Genomic DNA, 27791 nt, shown 5'->3' with positions numbered 1-27791 from the left:
CTCTTTTTTCTCCAACCTTTATTCATCCCATTCTTATATAAAAATGACTGGTCCTGAAAATCTTGATAATTTGGTTTCATTAAAAGCAAGACTAGACCATAATTCAGCTGATTCTGGGTTAGATCATTACATAGTAAAATAAATCTGAGTCAGCACCTTCACCTTCTTACTCATCCATATCCAAATGGAAAGATGAAAACCCTGGAAGAACCATCTTTTGTCATTTATATTAACACATCTGATGTAACTTTCTGTCCACAGCATGCTTATACCCAAGCCTGGGAGAAGGATAAAACTCAGGTCCATGTGATGCCAGACACACCAGATATTCTACAGGCCAAACAGAACAAGGCAAACTACAGTCAGGTAGTGTTTTGATACATTCTATCCATATTTTAAATTAATATCTATCTACTGGAGATTTAGAGCACAGGCAAGAATTTAATTTTCATTTTCAGAGTAAAATAAGTACCAGGATGGCAAACTAACCGATTAAATTGCATTATAATGTATGGAAAATAAAAGTCCTGTTTTTGAAATCTGAAAGTGCATAGACCATACTCTATGCTTAGCATAGAATTCAGTAATATTAAAAATTTCTTACAATAAAATTGCAAGTTAACTGTGTGTATTTTTAAGCTAACCCATTGGAAAAAGTAGATGCAGTGATTCCAGTTTTTCTCTCAGCTTTCAGATAGGAAAAAGTGACAATTGTGCCAGTAGAAAACACTCAGCATTTGCTTTGCATCCTTGCTCAGAGGCAAATATTTGACTAAGAATGCCTGTACTTAAAGTCAACTGTGCACAAACTGACTTGTCTGTTAAATGGTTTCATGAAAACCTTTTTAAAATTTTGTTAAGTCAATCAAAAGTGTTCAGTTATCTCAGTTGTATGTATTTCAAATTCTCCAGATATGTTTCAAATCAAGAAAAGCTATAATAGGAAGCTGCTAAGTAGTGAAAAAATATTTAGTCCCTCTCCTAAGCCTTGGAAGACCAGCATTCCTTTGTTTATCACTTTCCTATTTCTCAGTTCCCATTCTAGCAGCCCTTCTCTCATAACTGAAGCCTGTGGGGTGACCAGAGTTTGGCTCATTAGTGTATTAAATAGCAGGTGACATCTGTATTACTGATTTTAATTAATATTGTTTTCTATTTTAGAAACTCTACAAGCTTGGCTGGGAGGAAATGATAAAGAAAGGCTATGATCTCACACCTGAAGCCATGTCAGTGAAAGCTGCCAAAGCTTCAAGGGACATTGCAAGTGATGTAAGCAGCATTTTGAACTCAATGTGACACTCACTGATCTGATTGTTTTAAACCACAGAGTCACAGTAAATTGAATTACACTCTCTGCTAAAGTGTGGCTCGGAGTCCATACCAACACTGCACAAAATTCTTTCCTGAGCTGTTTTTGTCCAATTTAGCAAGAGTTTCTCTGACATATTAACAAGTCCAAAGTTTGGTCCATTCATGACATGGCTGGTCATAAAAAGGGAGGAGTTTTCTACTCTTTTGACTGCTTCATTTTCAGAGCAGCAAATTTGGTCCAATTAGCTGAGCCCAGTGCCTGTCCAGAGAAATCCTCATTACAGCTCTGAAACAGATGTGGTGACACTTGGACTGCTGTTACCGTAACTTGGTACAAATGCAACTCCTGCATCTGTGGAAGAGATTTCAGTAATACTTAGGAAATGTCTCCTGTGCTAAAGTTTATTTGTATTTCATAATTTTTCATTGCTGATGATTTTGTTAATCAAAATATTTCAGTGTGTCAGTTTTAGGGAGTTCTGAACAGAATGTGTGAATCAGATGGCTCAGGAGACCATTCCATTGCCATGTTCTCTTCCTTTCCCAGGGAGAGCATTCACTGACACCAAGTCATGCACATCAGTCAAGGGGCTGCTAAAACTTCACATGAGATGCCATAACAAGTTTCTTATTTATAAAATCATAGAATCACAAACTGGTTTGGGTGGGAAGGGGCAGTAAGGATTATTCAGTTCAACCCCTCCTGTGGGCAGGGTCACACTCCACTACCCCAGCTTGCTCTAAACCCCATCCAACCTGGCCTTGGACACTTCCAGGGGTAATTCCATGAGAAGCATGAAGATGAGGGAATATATTGGTATTTCTGCTTGCATGTTTGTCACTGATTTGAGTGTTGCCACCTTTGTCCCTGCAGTTCAAGTACAAAGAAGGGTACCGCAAGCAGCAGGGACATCACATCGGATTCCGCAGCTTGCAGGATGACCCCAAGATGTTGTGGTCCATGCAAGTAGCTAAAATGCAGAGTGAGAGGGAGTACAAGAAGGACTTTGAAAAGTGGAAGACCAAGTTCAATATGCCTGTGGATATGCTGGGCTTCCTTCTGGCTAAGAAATGTCAGGAGCTGGTCAGTGACGTGGACTACAAACACATTCTGCACCGCTGGACCTGCCTGCCAGACCAGGTCGATGTCACCGAGGCAAAGAGGGTCAACGAGCTGCAGAGTGATGTAAGCTACCCCTGGGTTTAATCCACTTGTTCCCATGTCAAATAATTGGGAAGTATCTTTGATGACTCTCTTTTGAAATCAGTATAGATCAGAGTGGAGCTAAACTGCCAGTTTGACTTTTCATAGGGTTTAATCAATGAACAGTGAAATAACCTGCTATGGTTTTGATTTTTATCCTGAACAGAACGTGTATAAGTCAGATCTGCAGTGGCTCAGAGGCATTGGATGGAGTCCTTTGGGATCTCTGGAAGCTGAAAAGAACAAGAAAGCTTCTGAGATACTGAATGAGAAGAAGTACAGACAACACCCAGACACTATTAAGTTCACAAGTATCCCAGATGCCATGGATGTTGTGTTGGCAAAATCTAATGCCAAAAATAGGAGTGATGTAAGTTCTCTCTGGAGACAGAACGTGGGATTCAATGAATGAAAAAATTACTATACATTTTTAAAAAGGATCTCTGATTCAGAACATGCACTTAAAATATGCAGATAGCAGGTGTTTATAGTAAGGGCCTCACAGCTCTTTATGTCTTGTTCAGGAGATGAAGATCTTGAGCACTGATAATTTGCTTAGTGTAACTCCAAATAAGACCTTTAGTAACCAGTATGTAAATATATTGTTTTAATGCTGTTTCCATGACATTACATAGATGTAAAGGAGAAAAAAAGGTATTTCTGTAAGAAGTCATTGTATTATTTGATTTTACTGTCTTGTCTTGTTTACATTCCTAATTCTTGCTTAGTATGTCTTTGCTTTGCTAATGCAGAGTAAAGGTGAACTGAAATTACTGCTGTGCAGGTGAATCTTGCATCAGAGCAGGTTTTTGTTTGTGTCTCTTTCAGATACTCTACAAGGAAGCTTGGAACAAGGACAAGACTAAGGTTCACATCATGCCTGATACACCTGAAATTTTGCTGGCTAAATCAAACTTGGTTAACACAAGTGATGTAAGTTTGCATTTGAAACTGGGTATAGAGAATCACAGGGTAGCATTACCTCTACAGAAAGCTCTGGCAATAATTCAGATTAATATATTTGCTAAAAGAAAATTTGATCTTCAATGAAATAATCAGAAAACATCTAAATTGTAATTTTAAAATATTTTATATCCAAAGTTACAAAGTACATGGAGTATAATGAGTATGGAGTATGGTATGGAGTTTAATTTAATTAATTAAACTGTGTTTGGAAACCCATGCTTTCTTTTCAATAGTCAGAGGTGGAAGGTTGTAGCATTGAAAAACTCTCTAGAATTTTATCTGCATTAAGTCCTTTGAATCCTTCACCAACAGAAACGTTACAAGGTGGGATTTGAAGAGCTGAAGAAGAAAGGTTATGACCTCCCTCCTGATGCCATCCCCCTGCAGGCAGCCAAGGCATCCCGAGACATAGCCAGCGAGGTGGGTCTGGCAGAGGGAAAATCAGAGTGGGCAACAGAGGGGGCACAAAACCTTGGGTAAAAATGGTTTATATTTAACAGGAGGAGGACATATGTAAAATTTTAATACTGTTGTTTTGTTACGCACCTCAAAGGTTGTGTCACTCTTAATGGTGCAAAGTTAATTAATTAGATACAATAATTTAAAGATCATAGTATATAGCTATGAGAAATCCTGTATGATCTCCTGGACGTTATAACAAATGCTAAAAAATTTGGGAAAAAACACAAACAAATTAAAATACGCTAGATTCAAAATGGTTAATTACTGTATTAACAACAGAGAAACTGAAATGGCAGCTTGGAAAGAAGTGTTAATTGTTGCTTCTGTGTTCAATTAGTACAAATACAAAACTGCATACAGAAAACAGCTGGGTCACCACATTGGGGCCAGGAACATCGAGGACGACCCCAAGATGATGTGGTCCATGCACGTGGCCAAGATCCAGAGTGACAGAGAGTACAAGAAGGACTTTGAGAAATCCAAGACAAGGTTCAGCAGCCCTGTGGACATGCTGGGGGTGGTGCTGGCCAAGAAATGCCAGGAGCTGGTCAGTGATGCCGATTACCGGCACCCTCTGCACCGCTGGACCTGCCTGCCCGACCAGAGTGACGTTGTCCATGCCAAGACAGTGTATGACCTACAGAGTGATGTGAGTTGTTCTCTACTGGCTTTGTGAGAACCTTGGCTTGTCTGCCCTGTGTTCTGTTCTAGTTTAGAAGGAGGGGTCTGTGTGGCAGAGAAGGGGCAAAGGAGTCAAATTTTTTTATGTAGAACCAGCAACACTAAGGGCAGGTAAGAATGGTATGGAGAGCTTTAGGAGATGGATACAAACACTGAATGGGTGGCTGGGGTTGATCCAGTGGAACATGCTGCATTCAGAACATCCATTGGTCGGAGGTGAGATTGCTTGGAGTGAGGAGGTTGCTGAGCTGTTTGTGTTCTTTCCTGTCCTTGCAGAATGTGTACAAGTCTGACCTGCAGTGGCTGAGGGGCATTGGCTGGTCCCCAATTGGGTCCTTGGATGTTGAGAAGAACAAGAGGGCGAGTGAGATCCTGAGTGACAAGAAGTACCGGCAGCACCCAGACACCATCAAATTCACGAGCCTTCCTGACTCCATGCCCATGATGCTGGCAAAGCACAACTCCAAAATCATGGACCAAGTGAGATTTCCTTGTGTTTGCATCCTGAAGGAAACAGATGACTTCCTATGTCAAGATATGGGTGCTTCCATGGCCTGAGTTATGCAAGGGGAATATTGGGTCCTCTTGCATCAGGGTTTGGGATCAAACAATCTTTTGTGTGGTTGGAGTAGTAATGGAGTGCAATGTGGAAAAGAAAAGGTGAAGCATTAGAAAGTTTTGGGAAAAGGGTGAAGCATTAGAAAGTTTTGGGAAAAGGGCAGAAATTTCTGGGTTACTGCAAAGTAGAGCCTCCTTGATTTGGTTCGTGGATCTGATTTGCTCATTGATGTTGTTTCCCTGAGCCTATATGGTCTCACCTCCCTGTGTGTTCCTCCATTTCCAGCGCTCGTACATCTCAGCCTGGGAGAAGGACAAAACCAGCATTCACATCATGCCAGACACACCTGGGATCCTTCAGGCCCAGCAGAACAAAGTGAACTTCAGCGAGGTGGGTGCTTGGTGAGGGTTCTGTGTCCATCCCATGGCACTGCTGTGTCCTGGCAACAGTGATGCCTGAGGCCCTGGTGGTGTTTGTTTCAGAAACTGTACAAGCAGGCGATGGAGGAGGAGAAGAAGAAGGGCTACGACATGCGGGCAGATGCCATTCCCATCAAGTCTGCCAAAGCTTCCCGGGACATCGCCAGTGATGTGAGTGCACTCAGCCCTCATGGCACATGCTGTCACACAGGTGCCACGTGCTGGCAGCTGATCCCAGGGTTTGCAGCTGAGCCAAATGGAGGCAACAGATGCATTACCTGTGACTGCCATTCAGTTGTCCAGCAAGTTTTTTGTTCTACACTGCCCACCTGTAGCTGTCCCTGCAGTTGTGGGTGTGCATTATTGCAAGGGAAGGCCTAGGTGATGTGGAGGAGTAGCCATGGGAGCTGGTGGTGGCCAGAGCCTAAAGCAGGGTTTGTCCTGGGCTTGTGAATGCATCTCCTCATGCAACAGCCTGGAGTTCTGAGGTGTTGGTCTGCCCTCAGCACTGCCCCTCTGCCTGGCCCTGTCTCTGCAGCTACACAACTGATCTGTGCATGACAGAAGAAAAGTCAAACCAAGTTTCTGTTTAAAAATTAAAGCCGTATAAAAAAGCGTATTTTTGTTGCTCTTAGGTATTAATAGAAAATTGCATTCCTGTATGTGTTTGCTGTCCTTATTGAATCTTCCCAGTAAGTCTCTGTGTAGTTACATTTTGTTGCTTCAGTAGTTTGAATAAGAGTTGATTTGGCCATTAGGCTTGAAGATCAGTAAATGATTCTTTATGTAGAGGGTATTTGTTGAACTTCAGGTCTTTAGTATAGCTTTCATGATTTAGAGCCTTTTCTTCCTCTCAGTAGGTCTTAATATATAGGCCAAGGAGAGCCTTGAAAAATGTGAGTTTTATCAGAAGCATAATGTGTGGATTCTTTTCTAGCTGTACACTGTACAGTGTAGATCATCAGCTGAACACTTTCAGACTATAAACTCTCTGTGTTTTCAGCTGATGAATTAGTTGGAGGTGGCATCACAGGGATTGCAAAGAATGTAAAACACTCTGAAATAATAGACAGTGCATATTGTTTTTTCCTACAGTACAAGTACAAGGAAGGGTATCGCAAACAGCTGGGCCACCACATTGGGGCCAGGAACATCGAGGACGACCCCAAGATGATGTGGTCCATGCACGTGGCCAAGATCCAGAGTGACAGGGAGTACAAGAAAGCCTTTGAGAAGTCCAAGACCCACTTCAGCAGCCCCGTAGACATGCTGGGAATTGTGTTGGCCAAGAAATGCCAGGAGCTGGTCAGTGATGCCGATTACCGGCACCCTCTGCACCGCTGGACCTGCCTGCCCGACCAGAGCGACGTTGTCCATGCCAAGACAGTGTACGACCTGCAGAGTGATGTGAGTTGTTCTTTATTGACTGTGTGGCAGTCCTGTGTTCTCTCTACAGTTGGAGGAAAGTGTCAGGGAAAGGGCAACAGATTGAAGTCCTTGTTTTCTGGAGAACCAAGGGTTGGCAAGTGTTGGGTGCCGATGAAAATGGTGTGAAGAACCCTAAGAGATGAGTACAAACACTGAATGGGTGACTGGTGGGTTGACCAAGTGGAACATGCTCCATTAAGCAGAGTTACCCATGGTAGATGAGGTTACTGGGAGTGAGGAGGTTGCTGAGCTGTTTGTGTCTTTTCCTGTCCTTCCAGAACGTGTACAAGTCTGACCTGCAGTGGCTGAGGGGCATTGGCTGGTCCCCAATTGGGTCACTGGATGTTGAGAAGAACAAGAGGGCGAGCGAGATCCTGAGTGACAAGAAGTACCGGCAGCACCCAGACACCATCAAATTCACGAGCCTTCCTGACTCCATGCCCATGGTGCTGGCAAAGCACAACTCCAAAATCATGGACCAAGTGAGATTTCCTTGTGTTTGCATCCTAAATGAAATGAACACCTTCTTTCTCAGGATGTTGTTCTATCTCCTTCTATAATCTGGGTTCTTCTAGGGGGCTGCTGCATATTCTTGCCTCAGGGATTTGTGTTCCTTGTTTGAGATAAAACAATCTTTTGGAGCTGTAATGAGGTGTAGTGTGGAAAACAGAAAGAGTGAAGCATTGGAAACACTGGGGAAGGGAAAGGTGTTCCTGGGTCAATGCAAAGTAGACCCCCTTGCTTTGGCTCATGGACCTGATCTCATTGAGTTTGTTTCCCTGAGCCTGTATGATCTCACCTCCCTGTGTGCTCCTCGTTTTCCAGCGCTCGTACATCTCAGCCTGGGAGAAGGACAAAACCAGCATTCACATCATGCCAGACACCCCTGGGATCCTGCTGGCCCAGCAGAACAAAGTGAACTTCAGCGAGGTGGGTGCTTGGTGAGGGTTCTGTGTCCATCCCTGGGCACTGCTGTGTCCTGGCAGCAGTGATGCCTGAGGCCCTGGTGGTGTTTGTTTCAGAAACTGTACAAGCAGGCGATGGAGGAGGAGAAGAAGAAGGGCTACGACATGCGGGCAGATGCCATTCCCATCAAATCTGCCAAAGCTTCCCGGGACATCGCCAGTGATGTGAGTGCACTCAGCCCTCGTAGCACACGCTGGGGCTGAGTCTTTTCTCAGTCTAACATCTCTGTGGCTTCAACTGCTATGTTTTTTGGAAGTGGTGCCACAGGGGTCTTGGTGACATTAAAAACCCCTTAACTAACACTCAGTGAACATTTTTTTGTCCATAGTACAAGTACAAGGAAGGGTATCGCAAACAGCTGGGCCACCACATCGGGGCCAGGAACATCGAGGACGACCCCAAGATGATGTGGTCCATGCACGTGGCCAAGATCCAGAGTGACAGGGAGTACAAGAAGGACTTTGAGAAGTTCAAGACAAGGTTCAGCAGCCCTGTGGACATGCTGGGAGTGGTGCTGGCCAAGAAATGCCAGGAGTTGGTCAGTGATGCCGATTACCGGCACCCTCTGCACCGCTGGACCTGCCTGCCCGACCAGAACGACGTTGTCCATGCCAGGACAGTGTACGACCTGCAGAGTGATGTGAGTTGTTCTTTACTGACTGTGTTACAACCACAAGTTCTCTCTTGTGTTCTCTTCCTGTGCTGGAAGAGGTGTATGTGAGGATAATAATTCTTGGCTGATTCTGAGGGACTGAGGTTGTGTTGTGTCACTTCTTGTCATGGAATAGTGCTGGTGTATCTGTGGGCTCAAACTTCATGGTCACGGAAGAATTATTTCTAGCCATGAATATTTTATGGAGAGAGTTGTGGCTGGGACCTTCAGTACAGTAAGGCAGGGGAAGGGCAGTACAGTCAAATACTGTCTTTTGTAGAACCAACAATGGAAATGACAAGCTCTGGGTGCAGTGGTACGTGATCCAAAGGGTCTTGGGAGGTGTAAGGCACATCCCATGCCTCTGCCAGTGGCAGAATGGAAAAAAGGGTAGATTTTTGCTGGAGATACAAAGGGAGATGGAAAGGGAGGGTGGTGTATTCCTTGGCAGGTACTTGTGCTGTTGAAAGAGTGGGGAGCCAGGTGTGGGGAGCTGATTTAACAGGGGTCCCACTCCAGGTGTCCAGTGGGTTGACATAGACGAACATGTTCCATTTGTTAGATCTTCCTAAAGTAGGAGATGAGATTGCTTGGAGTGAGGAGATTGCTGAGCTGATGTTTTCCTTTCCTGTCCTTCCAGAACGTGTACAAGTCTGACCTGCAGTGGCTGAGGGGCATTGGCTGGTCCCCAATTGGGTCACTGGATGTTGAGAAGAACAAGAGGGCGAGCGAGATCCTGAGTGACAAGAAGTACCGGCAGCACCCAGACACCATCAAATTCACGAGCCTTCCTGACTCCATGCCCATGGTGCTGGCAAAGCACAACTCCAAAATCATGGACCAAGTGAGATTTCCTTGTGTTTGCATCCTGAAGGAAATGAACACCATCCTTTCCCAGGAACTTGGTCTGTGTCCTTCCAAGGCACAGACTGTGCAAGGGGAGGAAATCCCTCTTGCCTCAGGGATTTGTGTTCCTTGTTTGAGATAAAACACTCTTTTGGTTTGGTTAGAGCCCTAATGAGTTAGAGTGTGGAATAGAAAAGGGTGAAATGTTGGAAACCTTGGGGAAAGGAAAGGGATTCCTGGGTCACTGCAAAGTAGAACCCCCTTGCTATGCTTCATGGTGCTGATCTCATTGAATTTGTTTTCCTGAGCTGTGGGGTCTCACCTCCCTGTGTGCTCCTCCATTTCCAGCGCTCGTACATCTCAGCCTGGGAGAAGGACAAAACCAGCATTCACATCATGCCAGACACGCCTGGGATCCTGCTGGCCCAGCAGAACAAAGTGAACTTCAGCGAGGTGGGTGCTTGGTGAGGGTGCTGTGTCCATCCCTGGGCACTGCTGTGTCCTGGCAGCAGCCATGTCTGAGGCCCTGGTGGTGTTTGTTTCAGAAACTGTACAAGCAGGCGATGGAGGAGGAGAAGAAGAAGGGCTACGACATGCGGGCAGATGCCATTCCCATCCAGTCTGCCAAAGCTTCCCGGGACATCGCCAGTGATGTGAGTGCACTCAGCCCTCGTGGCACACGCTGGGGCTGAATCCTTTCTTTCTTCAAAATCTCTGTGGCTTCAACTTCTGCATTATCTGGAGGTGGTGCCACAGGGGCTCTTGGGACCATGCAAAACCTCCAACCTAACACTCAGTGAACATTTTTTTGTCAATAGTACAAGTACAAGGAAGGGTATCGCAAACAGCTGGGCCACCACATCGGGGCCAGGAACATCGAGGACGACCCCAAGATGATGTGGTCCATGCATGTGGCCAAGATCCAGAGTGACAGGGAGTACAAGAAAGCCTTTGAGAAGTCCAAGACCCACTTCAGCAGCCCTGTGGACATGCTGGGAATTGTGTTGGCCAAGAAATGCCAGGAGCTGGTCAGTGATGCCGATTACCGGCACCCTCTGCACCGCTGGACCTGCCTGCCCGACCAGAACGACGTTGTCCATGCCAAGACAGTGTACGACCTGCAGAGTGATGTGAGTTGATCTTTACTGGCTGTGTCACAGCCTGGAGTTGTCTGTTCTACTGGTGGAGGAGGTCTGTGTGGCAAGGGAATGTCGAGGGGTTCAAATACTTTTTTTCTGGAGAACCAATTGTTGGCAAAGGCAAGAAACTGTGCAGCCGAGAATGGTATGGAGAGCCTTGGGTGATGGGATAAAAGGCTCCTCCAATGTCTCTGCCAGTTGCAGATTGCCAGTTGGGGTAGGTCTTTGCTGGAAATGTCAGGAAGACAAAGGGTGAAGATTTGTGGATTGTATGATAGCCTTTTGCGTTGTTGCAGGAGTGGAGAGACAGGTTATTGGGAGCTGAGCTTATCTGGAGTCACACTGTGGCTCAGGCTGGTGGGTGACCTAGTGGAATGTGCTCCATTTTAGAGAGTTCCCTGTGGTAGGAGATGAGGTTACTTAGAGTGAGGAGGTTACTGAGCTGTTTGTGTCTTTTCCTGTCCTTGCAGAACGTGTACAAGTCTGACCTGCAGTGGCTGAGGGGCATTGGCTGGTCCCCAATTGGGTCCTTGGATGTTGAGAAGAACAAGAGGGCGAGCGAGATCCTGAGTGACAAGAAGTACCGGCAGCACCCAGACACCATCAAATTCACGAGCCTTCCTGACTCCATGCCCATGATGCTGGCAAAGCACAACTCTGAGATCATGAACCAAGTGAGTCTTCTTCATGCTTGCATACTGAAGGAAATGAACGCCTTCCTTTCCCTGGATGTTGTTCTATGTCTATCTATGGCCTGAGTTATGCAAGAGGATTGTTGGGTCCTCTTGCCTCAGGGATTTGTGTTTCTTGTTTGGGATCAAGCAATCTTTTGTGTGGTTGGAGCAGTGATGGAGTGCAGTGTGGGAAAGAAAAAGGTGAAGCAATAGAAAGTTTTGGGAAATGGGCAGAAGTTTCACAGTCAGTGCGAAGTAGAGCCCCCTTGCTATGGTTCATGGTGCTGATCCCATTGTTTCCCTGAGCCTGTATGGTCTCACCTCCCTGTGTGTTCCTCCATTTCCAGCGCTCGTACATCTCAGCCTGGGAGAAGGACAAAACCAGCATTCACATCATGCCAGACACCCCTGGGATCCTGCTGGCCCAGCAGAACAAAGTGAACTTCAGCGAGGTGGGTGCTTGGTGAGGGTGCAGAGTTCATGCCAGGGCACTGCTGTGTCCTGGCAGCAGTGATGCCTGAGGCCCTGGTGGTGTTTGTTTCAGAAACTGTACAAGCAGGCGATGGAGGAGGAGAAGAAGAAGGGCTACGACATGCGGGCAGATGCCATTCCCATCAAGTCTGCCAAAGCTTCCCGGGACATCGCCAGTGATGTGAGTGCACTCAGCCCTCGTGGCACATGCTGGGGCTGAATCCTTTCTTTCTTTAAAATCTCTGTGGCTTCAACTTCTGCATTATGTGGAGGTGGTACCACAGGGGCTCTTGGGGCCATACAAAATCTCCAACCTAACACTCAATGAACGTTTTTTTGTCCACAGTACAAGTACAAGGAAGGGTATCGCAAACAGCTGGGCCACCACATTGGGGCCAGGAACATCGAGGACGACCCCAAGATGATGTGGTCCATGCATGTGGCCAAGATCCAGAGTGACAGGGAGTACAAGAAGGACTTTGAGAAGTTCAAGACAAGGTTCAGCAGCCCTGTGGACATGCTGGGAGTGGTGCTGGCCAAGAAATGCCAGGAGCTGGTCAGTGACGCTGATTACCGGCACTACCTGCATGAATGGACTTGTCTGCCCGACCAGAACGACGTTGTCCATGCCAAGACAGTGTACGACCTGCAGAGTGATGTGAGTACTTGCTGATAAGCCCTGGACTACTGAAATGTTTGTAACTTCTTTGGAATATTAATTAGATTGATTGCTCTCATGTAGTATTTTTTCATCTTGTGTTTTTTTCCCCCTGTTCTAAGCAAGGTCATTATATTTTAAGGAGTGAAATAATCTGAATGTAAGGGCATTGTAAAGGTTTATATACAGCCCAACATCAGAATTATCTCCATATAATCCTTCATAATATATTTAAATGCTGATTAACACATGGAGGGGCAATTTTTAACCACAGCCTTTGTATTTTGTAACAGAACTGCTACAAGTCTGACCTGGAATGGCTGCGGGGCATTGGCTGGGTCCCAATTGGTTCCTTGGAAGTTGAGAAAGCCAAGCGAGCAGGGGAGATCCTGAGTGACAAAATCTACCGCCAGCATCCAGACACCATCAAGTTCACCAGCGTCCCAGATTCTCTCCCCATGGTGCTGGCCAAGCAGAATGCAGACACCATGAACAAGGTGAGTCTGGATGTCATCAGGTAACACAGCAACAGTCTCTGCCTAAAGCCCTGGGACAGCACTAGGACCACAGACTTGTGTCTGTGCTGTGGGATTTCAGCACAGCAAGGCTGTAAAAATGTAATTTCCATTCTTGGTAATCAATGGGAAACTTATTTTCATCAAGAGCTGATTTAATAATATCTTCCTAGATAATAACTGAGTGAATTTGTCACAATTATCAGTTGTGACTGTCTCCAAATACTCTGCTGTGTTTGTCCTACAGCGTTTGTATACTGAGGCCTGGGATAAAGACAAGACACAAATCCACATCATGCCTGACACTCCTGAAATCACACTGGCAAGAGAGAACAAGAAAAACTACAGTCTGGTGAGTGTGGGAGCTCTCCAAATGTAACTGCTCTGTGTCATGGCTGCATCAGGAATGTTGTGGGAAACCTTCTAGAGATGACACTATCAGTCTTCTTAAATAACTCCCCTATATACCAAAAAAATTGTGACTTTAAAAGCATTGTTTGTATATTTGTAGTAGTGCATACATAGAAAAGTGAGCACTGGAGAGAAGAAATTCCATAAATTCCACACAAGCTGTGTGTTTCTACTGGATTTTTGGGGAGTCATTTCTTCCAGTGTGCATAGTGTTGGGAAGGCAAAAATTAATACCAGAAAGGTAAATAACAGCATAATTCTGAAAAGGTGTGATGCCAGTGTTCAGTGTTATTTTAGGCAAACAACTTCACATCAGTAAGCCACATCAGTGGTTTTAAAAAATAAGTTTTACTCCATTTGTATAGAAGAAAAGCTTAGCTCTAAAGTGTAGTCAATGCTACATTACTTAAATCAGTAAAATAAAAATTTATTAACAAATATGTTTAGCAAAGGTCTTCCTTTGACATTAATTTGTACCAGCTACTGATATCAGGTTTTGAGTTAAAGATAGATAAAACTGGGGGCGATAAATCTAAACACAATTATTAGATCTACTTCCAAGCAATTTGTTCTGCATAGAATATAATATATGGAATTTATATGAGTCCCATTTTTAAATTTTTCATCTAGAAACAATACAGACAGGCCATGGAAGATGCAAAGAAGAAAGGCTATGATTTGAGAGCTGATGCCATCCCCATCCAAGCAGCCAAAGCATCCAGGCAAATTGCCAGTGATGTAAGAATCTACTCTTTTGTTTCTTTCTATGTTGACATCTCTCCTCTGCAACCTGAAAATTATCAGCTGGATTCTGTAAAAGGCACTGCAGTTAAACTGTGACCTCAAGTAATAGATTTTTGCAAGTAAATTATCATGTGTGTTTAAAAATAATAAACGTTGATAATTTTTAGTACGATATAATGCTGCTATCATCACAATTGTATAGCTCATAACCCTATGTGTATAAATAAGTATTTACATTATGTTTATAATTATATGTAATAAGAATTAAATTCATTTAATAAGACCAGGATGATTTCTCACTAATTTTAGTAAAGCACATTTCTTCAGAAAGCAAATTGATAAAAATTTTTTGTTTAGTGTCCTAACTCAAATAGCAAAAAACTTTAGCTCTAGAATCTTAGAATATTTTTAGCGTGAGAATTTATTTGACTGTTTGGGGGTTTTTTAATGGTAGGTTATAGATAAGTTTGGAATGGTTGTTGTTGGAGATATTTAGTACGAGTAAGTGATATTTATAGGTGATACAAAATTGTAATATCTTGTTTTGTGTTTCAGTACAAGTACAAGGAAGGGTATCGCAAACAGCTGGGCCACCACATCGGGGCCAGGAACATCGAGGACGACCCCAAGATGATGTGGTCCATGCACGTGGCCAAGATCCAGAGTGACAGAGAGTACAAGAAGGACTTTGAGAAGACCAAGACAAGGTTCAGCAGCCCTGTGGACATGCTGGGAATTGTGCTGGCCAAGAAATGCCAGCAGTTGGTCAGTGATGCCGATTACCGGCACTACCTACACCAGTGGATCTGTCTGCCCGACCAGAACGACGTGATCCACGCCAAGCAAGCCTACGAGCTCCAGAGCGATGTGAGTTCTCTGGAAATCAATTTTTGTTGAGGAATGAGTTTATTTTACATAGTAGGATCAGGCCATCTTGTTGTGATGTGGTAAAACCGACTTCTTGAGATTTATTGTTAAGTTTTGCAGCTGATTGAAACTGAGCTCTCCAACAGAAAGTGCTAAGTAATTGATACTCCAGAATTGCTATTCTTTACTATTCTGTAAAAGTTAGACAATATTTTTTGTCTGAATGTAGCAGAAATGCAGTTGTTTTTTCTATATTTTCTCTTGTGCTTTGAATTTATTTAAATTAATTGTTAACTTGATAGTGAGGTTACTTATTGGTGAACTATTCACCATGTCAGTTGCATTGTTGTTATTATTGATAGAATAACCAATGTGGGTGATTTTTTGGGTATTTTTAACAGAACTGCTACAAATCTGACCTGGAATGGCTGCGGGGCATTGGCTGGGTCCCAATTGGTTCCTTGGAAGTTGAGAAAGCCAAGAGAGCAGGGGAGATCCTGAGTGATAAAATTTACCGCCAGCATCCGGACACCATCAAGTTCACCAGTGTCACGGATTCCCTGGAGATGGTGTTGGCCAAGCAGAACGCAGACATCATGAACAAGGTGAGTCCTGATCCCTGTGCGTGACACATCAGAGGTCTCTGTCTCAGCCCTGGAGGCAGGACTGGGAATGAACTGAGCACAAGCAATGCTCATTGATTTATTCCTTCTCCTTAATTAATGTGGTGTTCTAAAAGTGTTGTTACATTTCCACAAGCCTGTCCTCCTTTTGTTCATATTATCTCTTCCTAATTACCTGACTGATTATCCCTGTTAGATTTCCTGTATTTTTATCTGGTATGGTCTGTGTTTTCCCTGATTATTGAGATATTAACCAGTTTTGAATGCCATATCAATCTCTTCCTCTTTTCCTTCTTAGCGTTTGTACACTGAAGCATGGAACAAAGACAAGACCTCAATTCATGTCATGCCTGACACCCCAGAAATCGTGCTGGCCAAACAAAACAGAGTGAATTACAGTGAGGTGAGTGCATCTGTAATCTGAGACAATTCACTTGTACTTCTGACAAGTACGCTATTGTCATCTCTGACTTTTTGTTAATATTAAAACATTGTCAGGTTTTTTATTTTCAAAATTATCTGTTCCTGGACTGTAATCACCGTTGTTCCAGGAACTGACCTCCTGGATATCTAATTGGGCTATTAAAGTATATTTTCTCCCATAAATGAGAAATCATTTCTACAGCAATGTATGAAAATACCTAGTTTTGCTTTACTTGCCCTAAATGATTTCAATTTTCCAAACATCTACAATAAAATTACAAAGTCTTTGAAATCTGCAGTTTTTTATTTTCTGGTGAATGTAGAGCTGGGCTGAAGATGTTTAAGTTGCCTGAAAATCAACAGTATTTTTTAGGGACTTGAACAATTTTATTACTCAGGTGTGTTTAACTGAAATGCTGTTTTATTTTTGAAACAAAACTATGAATTTTTTTCTCACAGAAAATGTACAAACTGGCCTTGGAGGAGTCCAAGAAGAAGGGCCATGATTTGCGTTATGATGCCATTCCCATCCAGTCTGCCAAGGCCTCCAGGGAGATTGCCAGTGAGGTGAGCAGCCTTTGTTCTCATTGCTGTGTGGATTTGGTGATGGAATAGAATCAGAATGTTTGCTACTGTCAGATTTCATAGAATAGATAATATAGAAATCTGTTTTCATAGTAATTATTTTTAATGATTCCACTACACTGCCTTTAGTGCATGGGAGAAAGAAGTAGCCAGTATTTTTATTGTGAGGAATATATCACTGTAATAAATAAATATAATAATGTGAAGATTATTGATATGCCCCCTGCAATACTTTTGTTGATGTGCATGGATATTCAAGCACCATGATCAAAATGGTGTATGAACCAATGGTAGAATTTGTCAAGTTAATTTATGATTCAAATAATATTTCTGTTCAAGTGCCATAATGAAGTTGAAGATGCCTGAACATAAAAGCAGGGATAAACTATGCAATGACTATGATAGCTTTTGCTTTTGGGATGAGGCAGCATCACTTAGAGTTGGAGGAGAACAGATTTTTATGTTCCTTTGATATTTCAACGCTCTGTATTAAGACCAAATAATTTGGTTTTAATCAAGGAGTTTTTAACAAGTTTTTGAAGTAAGACAACATTTAAAATTTAATATTAATAGTAAAAGAATATGGAATGCCAAACTTGTTAGAATGTGACATTAAAGGTTTAGTGAATTGAAAGTCTGTTATAGTTTATAAAATTCTTTGATAATGATATCTAATAAAAATGCTTCTTATGTGAAAATTAATCCCAGAGGTGAAAGACGTACATCATATTTAAACTGTTAGAATTATTTATTAATTTGTCAATACACCAAGTAATTTAAATCTCTTCTGCTTCAGTACAAGTACAAGGAAGGGTATCGCAAACAACTGGGCCACCACATCGGGGCCAGGAACATCGAGGACGACCCCAAGATGATGTGGTCCATGCACGTGGCCAAGATCCAGAGTGACAGAGAGTACAAGAAGGACTTTGAGAAATCCAAGACCCACTTCAGCAGCCCTGTGGACATGCTGGGAATTGTGTTGGCCAAGAAGTGCCAGGAGCTGGTGAGCGACGCCGATTACCGGCACTACCTGCACCAGTGGATCTGTCTGCCCGACCAGAATGATGTGATCCACGCCAAGCAAGCCTACGAGCTCCAGAGTGATGTGAGTTCTCTGGAAATCAATTTTTTTCTGAGGAATGAGTTTATTTTACGTAGTAGGATCAGGCCATGTTGTTGTGATGTGGTAGAACCGACTTCTTGAGATGTTTTTTTAATTTTCACGGTTAATTGATGCTCAGGTCTCCTATGGGTTATATTAACTAACTGATACTTAAATGAAATCCTGTAATTACAGGATCTGGACTGTTTATTATTTACCATTCTGTCAAACTAGGATAATGATTTCACCCTTAATTTAGGTGAAATACTGCCATTTTTTCTACAGTTTTCTTTACAGCTTTGAATCTGTTTGAATGACAAACTGATAGGAAGGTTATTTTCCTCTGGAAAGATGCACTGTGTAACATACATTGTTATTTTATTAAAATAATTTGTGTCATTTTTTTTCTTGTAACAGAACTGCTACAAATCTGACCTGGAATGGCTGAGGGGCATTGGCTGGGTCCCAATTGGTTCCTTGGAAGTTGAGAAAGCCAAGAGAGCAGGGGAGATCCTGAGTGATAAAATCTACCGCCAGCATCCGGACACCATCAAGTTCACCAGTGTCACGGATTCCCTGGAGATGGTGTTGGCCAAGCAGAATGCAGACATCATGAACAAGGTGAGTCCTGATCCCTGTGGGTGACACATCAGAGGTCTCTGCCTCAACCCTGGAGGCAGGACTGGGAATGAACTGAGCACAAGCAATGCTGTAGTTCAGACATGATGTATTTTCAATCTGTGTGCTCTTTGTTTCACTCAAACCTCTTAGGCCAAGTGGAAGACTCAAATTTTGCAATATTCTGCATTTTACATTTAAATCTTTTCCTTGGCGTGTATGTACATTGGACACTAAATTATTCTGAAGCAATGTGACAGTTCCCTTAATGTTTTTAAACTCCCTCAGATATTTATCCTTTTGTTGATATTACTTTTGTCAGATTGACACATAACTGTATATCCATGTTACATTTTATAGTGTCATAAAATGGTTTGTGTTAGAAGGGACATTAAACATCATTTTGTTCCGACCCCCTGCCATGGGAAGGGACAATTTCCTCTAGACAAGGTTCCTATCATGTTAATTAATGCATTCTCTATTATTATTGAGATATTAACCTGGTTTGGAATGCCCTATAAATCTCTTCCTGTTTTCCTTCTTAGCGTTTGTACACTGAAGCGTGGAACAAAGACAAGACCTCGATTCACGTCATGCCTGACACCCCAGAAATCATGCTGGCCAAACAAAACAGAGTGAATTACAGTGAGGTGAGTGCAACTGGAGAGCTGAGACAGTGAAAGGGTTTCTGATAAGCACACTTTTGTCACCTCTGATTTTTTATCAGTGGTAAAATATTTCCAGGTTGTTTATTTTTCTACATGGCTAGTTCCAGTGCTGAAATCAGAGTTGTTCTTTCACAAAAATATATTTTATTTTAAAATATATTATCTACCATAAATCACAAATCATTTCTACAGCAAGTTGTGGATATAGGTAATTTAACTTTTTAAATATTCCAGTCTTTGCTTTCCCTAAATGATTTCCATTTTCCAAGCATCTACAATAAAATTACAAGGTCTTTGAAATCTGCTTTTTTTTTCCTTTTCTACAGAACAGTATTTAAATTGTCTGAAGATGAAACAATATTGTTTAGGGACTTCACTTTACAGTTGTGCTGAACTGAAATGCAATTTTGAATTTTGTTTTTTGAAACAAAACTGTGATTTTTTTTTCTCACAGAAAATGTACAAACTGGCCTTGGAGGAGTCCAAGAAGAAGGGCCATGATTTGCGTTATGATGCCATTCCCATCCAGTCTGCCAAGGCCTCCAGGGAGATTGCCAGTGAGGTGAGCAGCCTTTGTTCTCATTGCTCTATGGAAAAGAATCAGAATCTTTATTCAGGTGTTTGCTAATGTTGTATTTCACAAAATAGATAATATAGAAATCTGTTTTTATATTGATTCTACCACATGACTTTAGTGCACAAGAATAATGGATAGCCAGGATTTTTTGCATGAGTTATGTATCAGAGCAACAAATAAATATAATAACATGAAAATTATTTATATGCCCCCCATTGCCATCCATGGATGTTCAAGCAGAACAAAAAGATGTAGGAGTCTATGCTAGAGTTTGCTGAATTAATTTCTGATTCAAAATTGGAGGTACTTTAAAATCTGTCCCCAAAAGAGATATGTAATAAACTCTGAAAGTTTAAATGCTTGTCTTTTCTGGTGGAAAAAAATAATTCTTTTTCAGTGCCACATTGAAATCAAAAGCATTGGAATACAAAACCAGGAAAAAGCTGCAATGACTGGGACAGGTTTTGTTTTAAGGATCGGGCAATATCACTAAGAGACAGAGTATAACAGATTTTTATACTCCTTATTTTTCTACTAAGAAATCTATTTAAATGCTTTGTGTTAAAAAAAGATAAAATATATGAATGTATATATATATGGGTTTTTTTTCTTGCAGTACAAGTACAAGGAAGGGTATCGCAAACAGCTGGGCCACCACATCGGGGCCAGGAACATCGAGGACGACCCCAAGATGATGTGGTCCATGCACGTGGCCAAGATCCAGAGTGACAGAGAGTACAAGAAGGACTTTGAGAAATCCAAGACTCACTTCAGCAGCCCTGTGGACATGCTGGGAATTGTGCTGGCCAAGAAATGCCAGGAGCTGGTGAGCGACGCCGATTACCGGCACTACCTGCACCAGTGGATCTGTCTGCCCGACCAGAATGATGTGATCCACGCCAAGCAAGCCTACGACCTCCAGAGTGATGTGAGCAAATCCTTACATTTCTAATATATCATCAAATATATTTAATTTGGGTCTTGTAAACTGCAATTTTTAAAGTATGGATTATAAGTCTCTAGTCGCTTGCATCAGACTTGTTGAAATTCTTTCAATTCCTTCATCAAATTTATGCTTAATCCTCTTTTTTCAGTCCTTAACCTGATATAATTTGTGTGTTACTCTGATACTAGCATTGTGCTCCAATACCTCTTATTTTTGTTATTTGATAATAATTTTCCTTAATTTTCAGAAACAACAATTGTTTTCAGAATCGTATTCTCAGAAACATACCCAGTTGTTCATACAGGATGTGCTTGTTTATATTAATTTTAATATTTGATCACACTTGCCCATATATAACAAACTTTCAAATTTTTTCAGGCTGTTTACAAATCAGACCTGGAATGGCTGAGAGGCATTGGATGGGTTCCTATTGGTTCACTGGAAGTTGAGAAAGCCAAGAGAGCTGGAGAAATCCTCAGTGACAGGAAGTACCGGCAGCCTGCAGACCAAATCAAATTTACCAGCGTCACTGATTCTTTGCCCATGGTCTTAGCCAAGCAAAATGCTGAGATCATGAACAAGGTGAGGCTGGAATTGCCAGTTAATAGAACTTGGTCATGAGGTGAAAATAAAATACAAAGTAAAACTAGAAGCTTGTGAATTTAAGAGAATATCAATGTCCAAATTCAGCCATTGTACAGCAAAGCTGTTCTCTCAGGGCTCATTCTGAAGTGAGCAGGTGAAAACCCACAGACAAAAGTCCCTTAAATCAGATATTTTCCAAGAGTAATACTGCATGATGAGCAAGTGATGAGGAAATACCTGAAGTTCTCTGGATGTGAGACTTGTGCATCGTATCTCAGATCTGGAGGGAGAAAGTCACTAAGTACCTCCTCTTTTATAGCAAACATAATCAAACAACTTGTAGAGAATAATTAATCAACTTTTCCTCCTATGACTGTTGCTCCACAATCCAAAATCAATCAATTGCTGCACCAGATTAACCTGAGAGATAATAAAGGAGGGACAAAGTTTCCTTCTTGAGCTATTTCAGGAAGAAGCTGAGTCAGGGTATGAGAGCTCACTGGAGCTACTCACAGCAGTATGTAAAATAACCATAATTGTAAAATAATTTAATAAAGAACTGTTTGTAAAGGGCTGTTTTCCTGTCTCACAGCGCTTGTACACAGAAGCCTGGGATGCAGACAAGAAGTCCATCCATGTCATGCCTGACACACCAGACATTCTGTTAGCAAAGGCCAACGCAGCCAACATTAGCAATGTAAGTACATTTAAACATTTTCTAAGCTAGTGGAAATTCAGAGTGAAGTCAGCATTTCTTTAATCATAAAGATGTTCTAAAATATTCATTCATGAAAATTTTGAGAGACAATTATGAAATGTAGAAACCTCATCTTTCAGAATATTGATAATCCATTTTCTGTCTTCCTTTGTGTAGAAACGTTATGTACAAGCCTGGGAAGAAGCCAAAAAGAAGGGATATGACATGAGAGCTGATGCAATTCCAATCCAAACTGCAAAAGCATCAAGAGATATTGCGAGTGACGTATGTTCTTCCTTTGCATTATTTCAGTTATTTATTTTCAGTTACCTTAAAAACAAGAATATGTATTTTTGTGATCAGTAGCAATGGGAAATTATGGGACCTCCATCCCAGATTCACTTCTTTTTGTATTTCTAGTACAAGTACAAGGCAACCCATGAGAAGGAGAAAGGCCACTACATCGGGTGCCCCAGCGCCAAGGACGACCCCAAGCTGGTGCTGGCCGCGCGCGCCATGGCCCTGCAGAACGACCGCCTCTACAAGAAGGGCTACAACGATTCCAAGACCCAGATCCACATGCCTGTGGATGCCCTGTCGGTGCAGGCAGCCAAGGAGTGCCAGGCCTTGGTCAGTGACATTGACTACAGGCAGTACCTGCACCAGTGGACCTGCCTTCCCGACCAGAACGACGTGATCCACGCGCGGCAGGCCTACGACCTCCAGAGTGACGTGAGTGACAATCACTGCAGGAAAGCTTTGGGGCAGCTGTGTGAGGCTCTGTTTGTCAGTGACTGGAAAATATACTTTCAAATGGGCTGGCAGTTGGTCCTGGGATGTTTATTTTATCCTTTCCAAAGGATTTCAGAGTGGGTGCCAGAAATATCTGGGGAAGTTCATAAGGAAGCTGTGTTTTCTTGGTCTGCTCTTGATTTTCTTGCAGATTACTTTGCCGATTACACCCCTGGTTTGAATGCAATGTCTTAAAAGTATCACTGTTTCTGTGCAAATCAGGGGTGCTGTGTCTAGAAAGGATCTGGCACAGCACAGCATCACTGGCTGCTTGTTCTGTAAAAAGTATGAGAAGAAGTTGGGGAAGGACTTATAAAAAAACCTCCTTACACTTTGAGTTAGAGATACAGAATCCCAAAATGGTTTGGGTTAGAAAAGATCATCTTATTCCAACCCCCTGCCATAGGCAAGGGACACCTGCCACTAGACCTGGTTATTCAGAGCCTCATCCAGACTAGTCTTGAAAATCTCCAGAGACTTGAGAGTCCAGCAGCTCTCTGGGCTAAGAGCTACCTCTGCAGTGTCAGTAACCTTTGGTTCATTTGTAGAACGTGTACAAGTCTGACCTGGAGTGGCTGAGGGGCATTGGCTGGCTGACAGAAGGGTCTGTGGATGTGGTCAAAGCCAAGAAAGCCCAGGAGCTCCTCAATGACCGCCTGTACCGCACGCGGCCGGAGCAGCTGAAGTTCACCAGCATCACCGACTCCCCAGACGTCGTCCTGGCCAAGAACAACGCCATGCAGCTCAGTGATGTAAGCTCACCTTTCACTTGTGGGGTGACATTCCTTTTATTTCTGGTGGAGAGTGGAGTTTCTACAGTGGGAATGATGAGTCGGGAAGTTTTGCAGATTGGAATTACTAAAGAATTGCTCTGGGTGTTTTTTTCTCATCGTGCTGAATTGCCATTGTTGTTCCTTTCTCCTCAGCGTCTGTATCGTGAGGCCTGGGATAAAGACAAGACCCAGATTTCCCTCCCTTCGGACACTCCTGTCATGCTGCAGTCCAAAGTCAACGCTCTCAACATCAGCAATGTAAGAGAATAACACAAAATATTTGTGAAGTGTTAGAAAATGAAGGCTGGCAATTGTTCTTTCAGTTTTTGTTGTAAATGGTGGAGTATAAACCCACCTTCTAATATACCTGTAAACAGGAAATTACAACCAGAGGTTTTTCATCACCTCTCACCTGTCAACAGGTTGTGTGTTCATGAACAAACTCCCAAACTCGGTGTGCAACTCCACACAGCTCCTGCTCCCTTTGGCAAAACCTGCCAAATACATTCCATGAAGGAGTTGTTGGAGTCTGCAGACATTGTGGTCTGTCTTCAGGAATATTTCTGCTGCCTCTTTGTGTTTTAATCTTGTACCTACTTTAATTCATGGGTTTTCTGTTGAGACACTTGCCAGGATCATTATTGTAGCTCTGCCAGTTATAGGAAACAAACAGGGCTCCCAAGCTTGGTCATTCCAAACAAATAGGCTTTTGGAGAAAGCATTTCATTGTGTTTGACAAAGGTGATTAATTTTCTTTACAGAAACATTATCAGAAAGCCTGGGATGAAGTCAAGGCCAAAAGCTATGACCTAAGAGCTGATGCCATTCCCATCAAACAAGCCAAGGCCTCCAGAGACATTGCCAGTGAGGTACAACCTTCTCTTTGTGTGCCTCAGCAGAACTGAGCAAAGCTCAGGTTTTTGTCTCATGGCTGTGTCCAGGTGAGCAACACACCTTCTGTTCTCTGTGCATTTCCAGTACAAGTACAAGGAAACCCACGAGAAGCAGAAAGGCCACTACATCGGGTGCCCCAGCGCCAAGGACGACCCCAAGCTGGTGCTGGCCGCGCGCGCCATGGCCCTGCAGAACGACCGCCTCTACAAGAAGGGCTACAACGATTCCAAGACCCAGATCCACATGCCTGTGGATGCCCTGTCGGTGCAGGCAGCCAAGGAGTGCCAGGCCCTGGTCAGTGATGTTGACTACAGGCAGTACCTGCACCAGTGGACCTGCCTTCCTGACCAGAATGACGTGATCCACGCGCGGCAGGCCTACGACCTCCAGAGCGATGTGAGCACCCAGGGAGATGTGTAGTTTTATTATTTAATAGATTATAGCCTTATTCTGATTGTTCAATGCTATGCAGTCACAACAGATTTATATTTAGACTGTTTTCTTCAAGTTTTTGTTACTGCTATTATGTGCTCTTTTACACTCTTAAGAAGCATTGGTTTTACCTCTAAATTTTGTAAAACTTAGTTGATAATGTGTTGCATAATGGTTTTGGACAGGTGTGATTTGGAGAGGTTGAAGTACTTGTTTTTTCTTGCTTTGATGGGGTTTAGGAATAACAGCTGTTTGCTGCCTTGGAATTGGGTGGCTTTTGTTATTTCTGTTTACTTGAGTCAGCTTGGAAATTTATATAATTGGAAGAAAACTGTGTGAGGCAGCCAGTCAGAGTTTTTAGTGGCTGATTGCAAAACAGAAGGAGTCAGTGCAGCTGATTTCCTGACCTGGCTTTGCTGCTTATCAGTTCCTCTTCCACTGTTTCAATTGCAAGCTTTGGAGATGAGGTTCCTGTTCCCTGCTTTTTGTCAATTTTCCTGGTAGACAGCTTGGGGGTTTTGTTAGGACTTGTAAGTTGTTGAAATGACTAGAGGAATAAGTGTTCTGGAGGGGACAGGAAGACTCTTCTAAGCTTTTAATATTCATCACCATTAACTGCAACCCCTTCCAGTTATTTCTTCTTACAAGGTTTAGAATGTGTTGTTTAAGAACTGAACTACTTAAAATCCTGTTGTTAATTTTACTTACAACACTGAACATCCCCTTTATATAAAAAGCATTCATGTGACTCTAGCTAGGTTTGTAAAACATAATCTGCTTTGCATAGCTTAAAATAAATAATTTTAAACAATGTTTTTCTTTTCTGACCATCTCACCCAGGCTGTGTATAAGTCAGACCTAGAGTGGCTCCGTGGAATTGGTTGGTTGCCCAATGATTCTCCAGTAGTCAAGAGGGTGAAGAATGCCCAGGAGCTCCTGAGTGACAACGTGTATCGGACCCCCATTGACAGTGTGAAGTACACCAGTGTTGTGGATTCCCCTGATGTTGTCCTGGCCAAGATCAACGCTGAACAGATCAGCATTGTACGTTCCAACCTCCTCAAAGCTGCTTCCACACTAGAAACTAAAGCTAAGGAGAAATCTCACTGCTGAAATATAAAACTGATCAGTGGCAGTTTAATGCTTTTCCAAACATTTTGCTCTTTAGAGATGATGGTTCAGGAGAGGTTTATGGTATTTTATGTAATTGGTAAGTGAAATCCCATCATTCTGATTATATTAAAAATTACTCTTTTAACAGCCAAAATATAAAGAAGCCTGGGAAAAGGACAAGACTATGATCCACATCATGCCAGACACACCTGAAATCAACCTAGCCAAGGCTAATGCTGTTAATTACAGCCAGGTATGTTTATAATTCTGTTTTCTCTAAAATAGGATGTGAATTATATCATTCAAAGACATTGAATCTTTTTGAATCTCTTTGAGATCTGTCCTCATACAGGGCTTGTGACATTCCCTTTCCTCTACTGAATATCCTTAATCATCCATTTAAAAATAAATACTTGCATTCAGCTATTTAAAAATTATTAATATCATGCCCCACTGAGGGAATATTTATTGAAATGGATGAGAATCCAAGGCATACAAATATTTTCTACACTTTTCCAAACACCCTTCTGTGCTTTATAGGTTGAACAACTGGTGTTGCATGTTTCAGAGGCAGCTACATTTATGGCTAGGAGCAGGAGAAATGCTCAAAAAATTTCATTCTATTTCAACAAATAAATAGCTGGAAAGTCTGTTTCTATAATGGCAAATGCCAGAGCATTCAGCATGTGTGGGATGTTTTATCTGCCTTTTCAGAAACAATATAAAGGAGCTTGGGATGAGCTGAAGACGAGCTACGATATGAGAGCAGATGCAATTCCAATCAAGACAGCCAAGGCTTCTAGAGAGATTGCCAGTGATGTAAGTGGCAAAAGAGGAATCTCCCATGCTCCAAGAGCTCTTTCATTCTAGCTGCTACTAATGGTGACCTCTGCTCTTCCCCCAGTACAAATACAAGCTGGAGCACGAGAAGCAGAAAGGACACTACGTGGGAGTGCCAAACGCGAAGGGAGATTCCAAAATCCAGTTTGCCCTGGATGTAGCCAAAGTCCAGAGCGAGCGAGAGTACAAGAAGTATTTTGCCAAGCAGAAGACCCAGTGCCACCTGCCAGTGGACATGATGTCCATTGTGGCAGCCAAGAACGGGCAGGCCCTGGTGAGCGACGCCGATTACCGGCACTACCTGCACCAGTGGATCTGCCTCCCCGACCAGAACGATGTCATTCATGCCAGGCAAGCCTACGACCTCCAGAGTGATGTAAGTTCACCTGAAAACACCCCTCAGCATCATCCTGTGTTTCCTCTTCTTATTCTGCTTCAGCTCTAAGGAGTGAGAATCTTTTCCCGAATTTCTTGAGTTCAAGGAACTCACCTTACTCTGTATTGGAGTTGCAAAGTTTAAGCTGTTATAAATTGCCATGTTTGAAGGGTGATAAATTCAGATGTGGCATTCATATTGGAATTTCTTTTAACCACCTTTTGACCACTGGAAGTAAATTCTGTTATTTATTATCTTGCTGGATGGTACAGAGAAGTGTGACTGAGAGCATGGACCCTGTTTTATTTTCCTAGGCTGTTTATAAAGCTGATTTGGAATGGCTGCGGGGCATTGGATGGTTGCCAAATGATTCTCTTGGAGTCAAGCATGTCAAATATGCTGGAGATCTCCTGAGTGAGGTAACCAAATGTTTTTCAGTAACATAATTTTCTTTGGGGGTATTTGTCACTTAAAGTATTTTAAATGGTTTAACACTGAGGGTTTTTTCAAATGAAAAGGGCAATTGCAGTATTTTCACAACATTGGTTGTGTCTGGAGAGGTTTTTCTCCATGAGAACTTCCTTGTCTTGTGTATCTATTCAGAATTGCTGTATCAGGCATCAAATATTCCAGGGTCATCTGTTCTTGTTTTTCTTGTGCAGAGGAAGTACCGCACAAAAGCTGAAACTCTCCCGTTCACTCCCGTGGCTGACAGAGTTGATTATGTCACAGCAAAGAATAGCACTGAAATCCTCAGTGATGTAAGTTTGC

General features: G+C 42.6%; 1 protein-coding gene across 1 annotated transcript in view; it reads left to right on the top strand.

Moving 5' to 3' along the window:
• The window catches only part of LOC116999005 (nebulin-like), a 103993-nt gene that overhangs the window by 18502 nt on the left and 57700 nt on the right, over positions 1-27791 (top strand). Inside the window, exons 28-72 of the mRNA XM_033065279.1 lie at positions 262-366; positions 1162-1269; positions 2186-2497; positions 2682-2885; positions 3344-3448; positions 3794-3901; positions 4281-4592; positions 4901-5104; positions 5469-5573; positions 5666-5773; positions 6698-7009; positions 7309-7512; positions 7856-7960; positions 8053-8160; positions 8325-8636; positions 9289-9492; positions 9843-9947; positions 10040-10147; positions 10313-10624; positions 11104-11307; positions 11655-11759; positions 11852-11959; positions 12125-12436; positions 12730-12933; positions 13199-13303; positions 13993-14100; positions 14662-14973; positions 15375-15578; positions 15895-15999; positions 16479-16586; positions 17401-17712; positions 18127-18330; positions 18873-18977; positions 19450-19557; positions 20189-20500; positions 20897-21100; positions 21696-21800; positions 24127-24234; positions 24344-24655; positions 25532-25735; positions 25953-26057; positions 26519-26623; positions 26709-27020; positions 27335-27439; positions 27683-27781. Of these exons, the coding sequence (XP_032921170.1) occupies positions 262-366; positions 1162-1269; positions 2186-2497; positions 2682-2885; positions 3344-3448; positions 3794-3901; positions 4281-4592; positions 4901-5104; positions 5469-5573; positions 5666-5773; positions 6698-7009; positions 7309-7512; positions 7856-7960; positions 8053-8160; positions 8325-8636; positions 9289-9492; positions 9843-9947; positions 10040-10147; positions 10313-10624; positions 11104-11307; positions 11655-11759; positions 11852-11959; positions 12125-12436; positions 12730-12933; positions 13199-13303; positions 13993-14100; positions 14662-14973; positions 15375-15578; positions 15895-15999; positions 16479-16586; positions 17401-17712; positions 18127-18330; positions 18873-18977; positions 19450-19557; positions 20189-20500; positions 20897-21100; positions 21696-21800; positions 24127-24234; positions 24344-24655; positions 25532-25735; positions 25953-26057; positions 26519-26623; positions 26709-27020; positions 27335-27439; positions 27683-27781 (8016 nt within the window). The remainder of the gene's footprint in view (positions 1-261; positions 367-1161; positions 1270-2185; positions 2498-2681; positions 2886-3343; positions 3449-3793; positions 3902-4280; positions 4593-4900; positions 5105-5468; positions 5574-5665; positions 5774-6697; positions 7010-7308; positions 7513-7855; positions 7961-8052; positions 8161-8324; positions 8637-9288; positions 9493-9842; positions 9948-10039; positions 10148-10312; positions 10625-11103; positions 11308-11654; positions 11760-11851; positions 11960-12124; positions 12437-12729; positions 12934-13198; positions 13304-13992; positions 14101-14661; positions 14974-15374; positions 15579-15894; positions 16000-16478; positions 16587-17400; positions 17713-18126; positions 18331-18872; positions 18978-19449; positions 19558-20188; positions 20501-20896; positions 21101-21695; positions 21801-24126; positions 24235-24343; positions 24656-25531; positions 25736-25952; positions 26058-26518; positions 26624-26708; positions 27021-27334; positions 27440-27682; positions 27782-27791) is intronic.

The sequence above is a fragment of the Catharus ustulatus genome, chromosome 7 (genome assembly GCF_009819885.2).
Source record: "Catharus ustulatus isolate bCatUst1 chromosome 7, bCatUst1.pri.v2, whole genome shotgun sequence".
Taxonomy (NCBI): domain Eukaryota; kingdom Metazoa; phylum Chordata; class Aves; order Passeriformes; family Turdidae; genus Catharus; species Catharus ustulatus.
The sequence above is the reverse complement of the archived record's forward strand: the minus strand, read 5'-3'. Positions and strand labels throughout refer to the sequence as shown.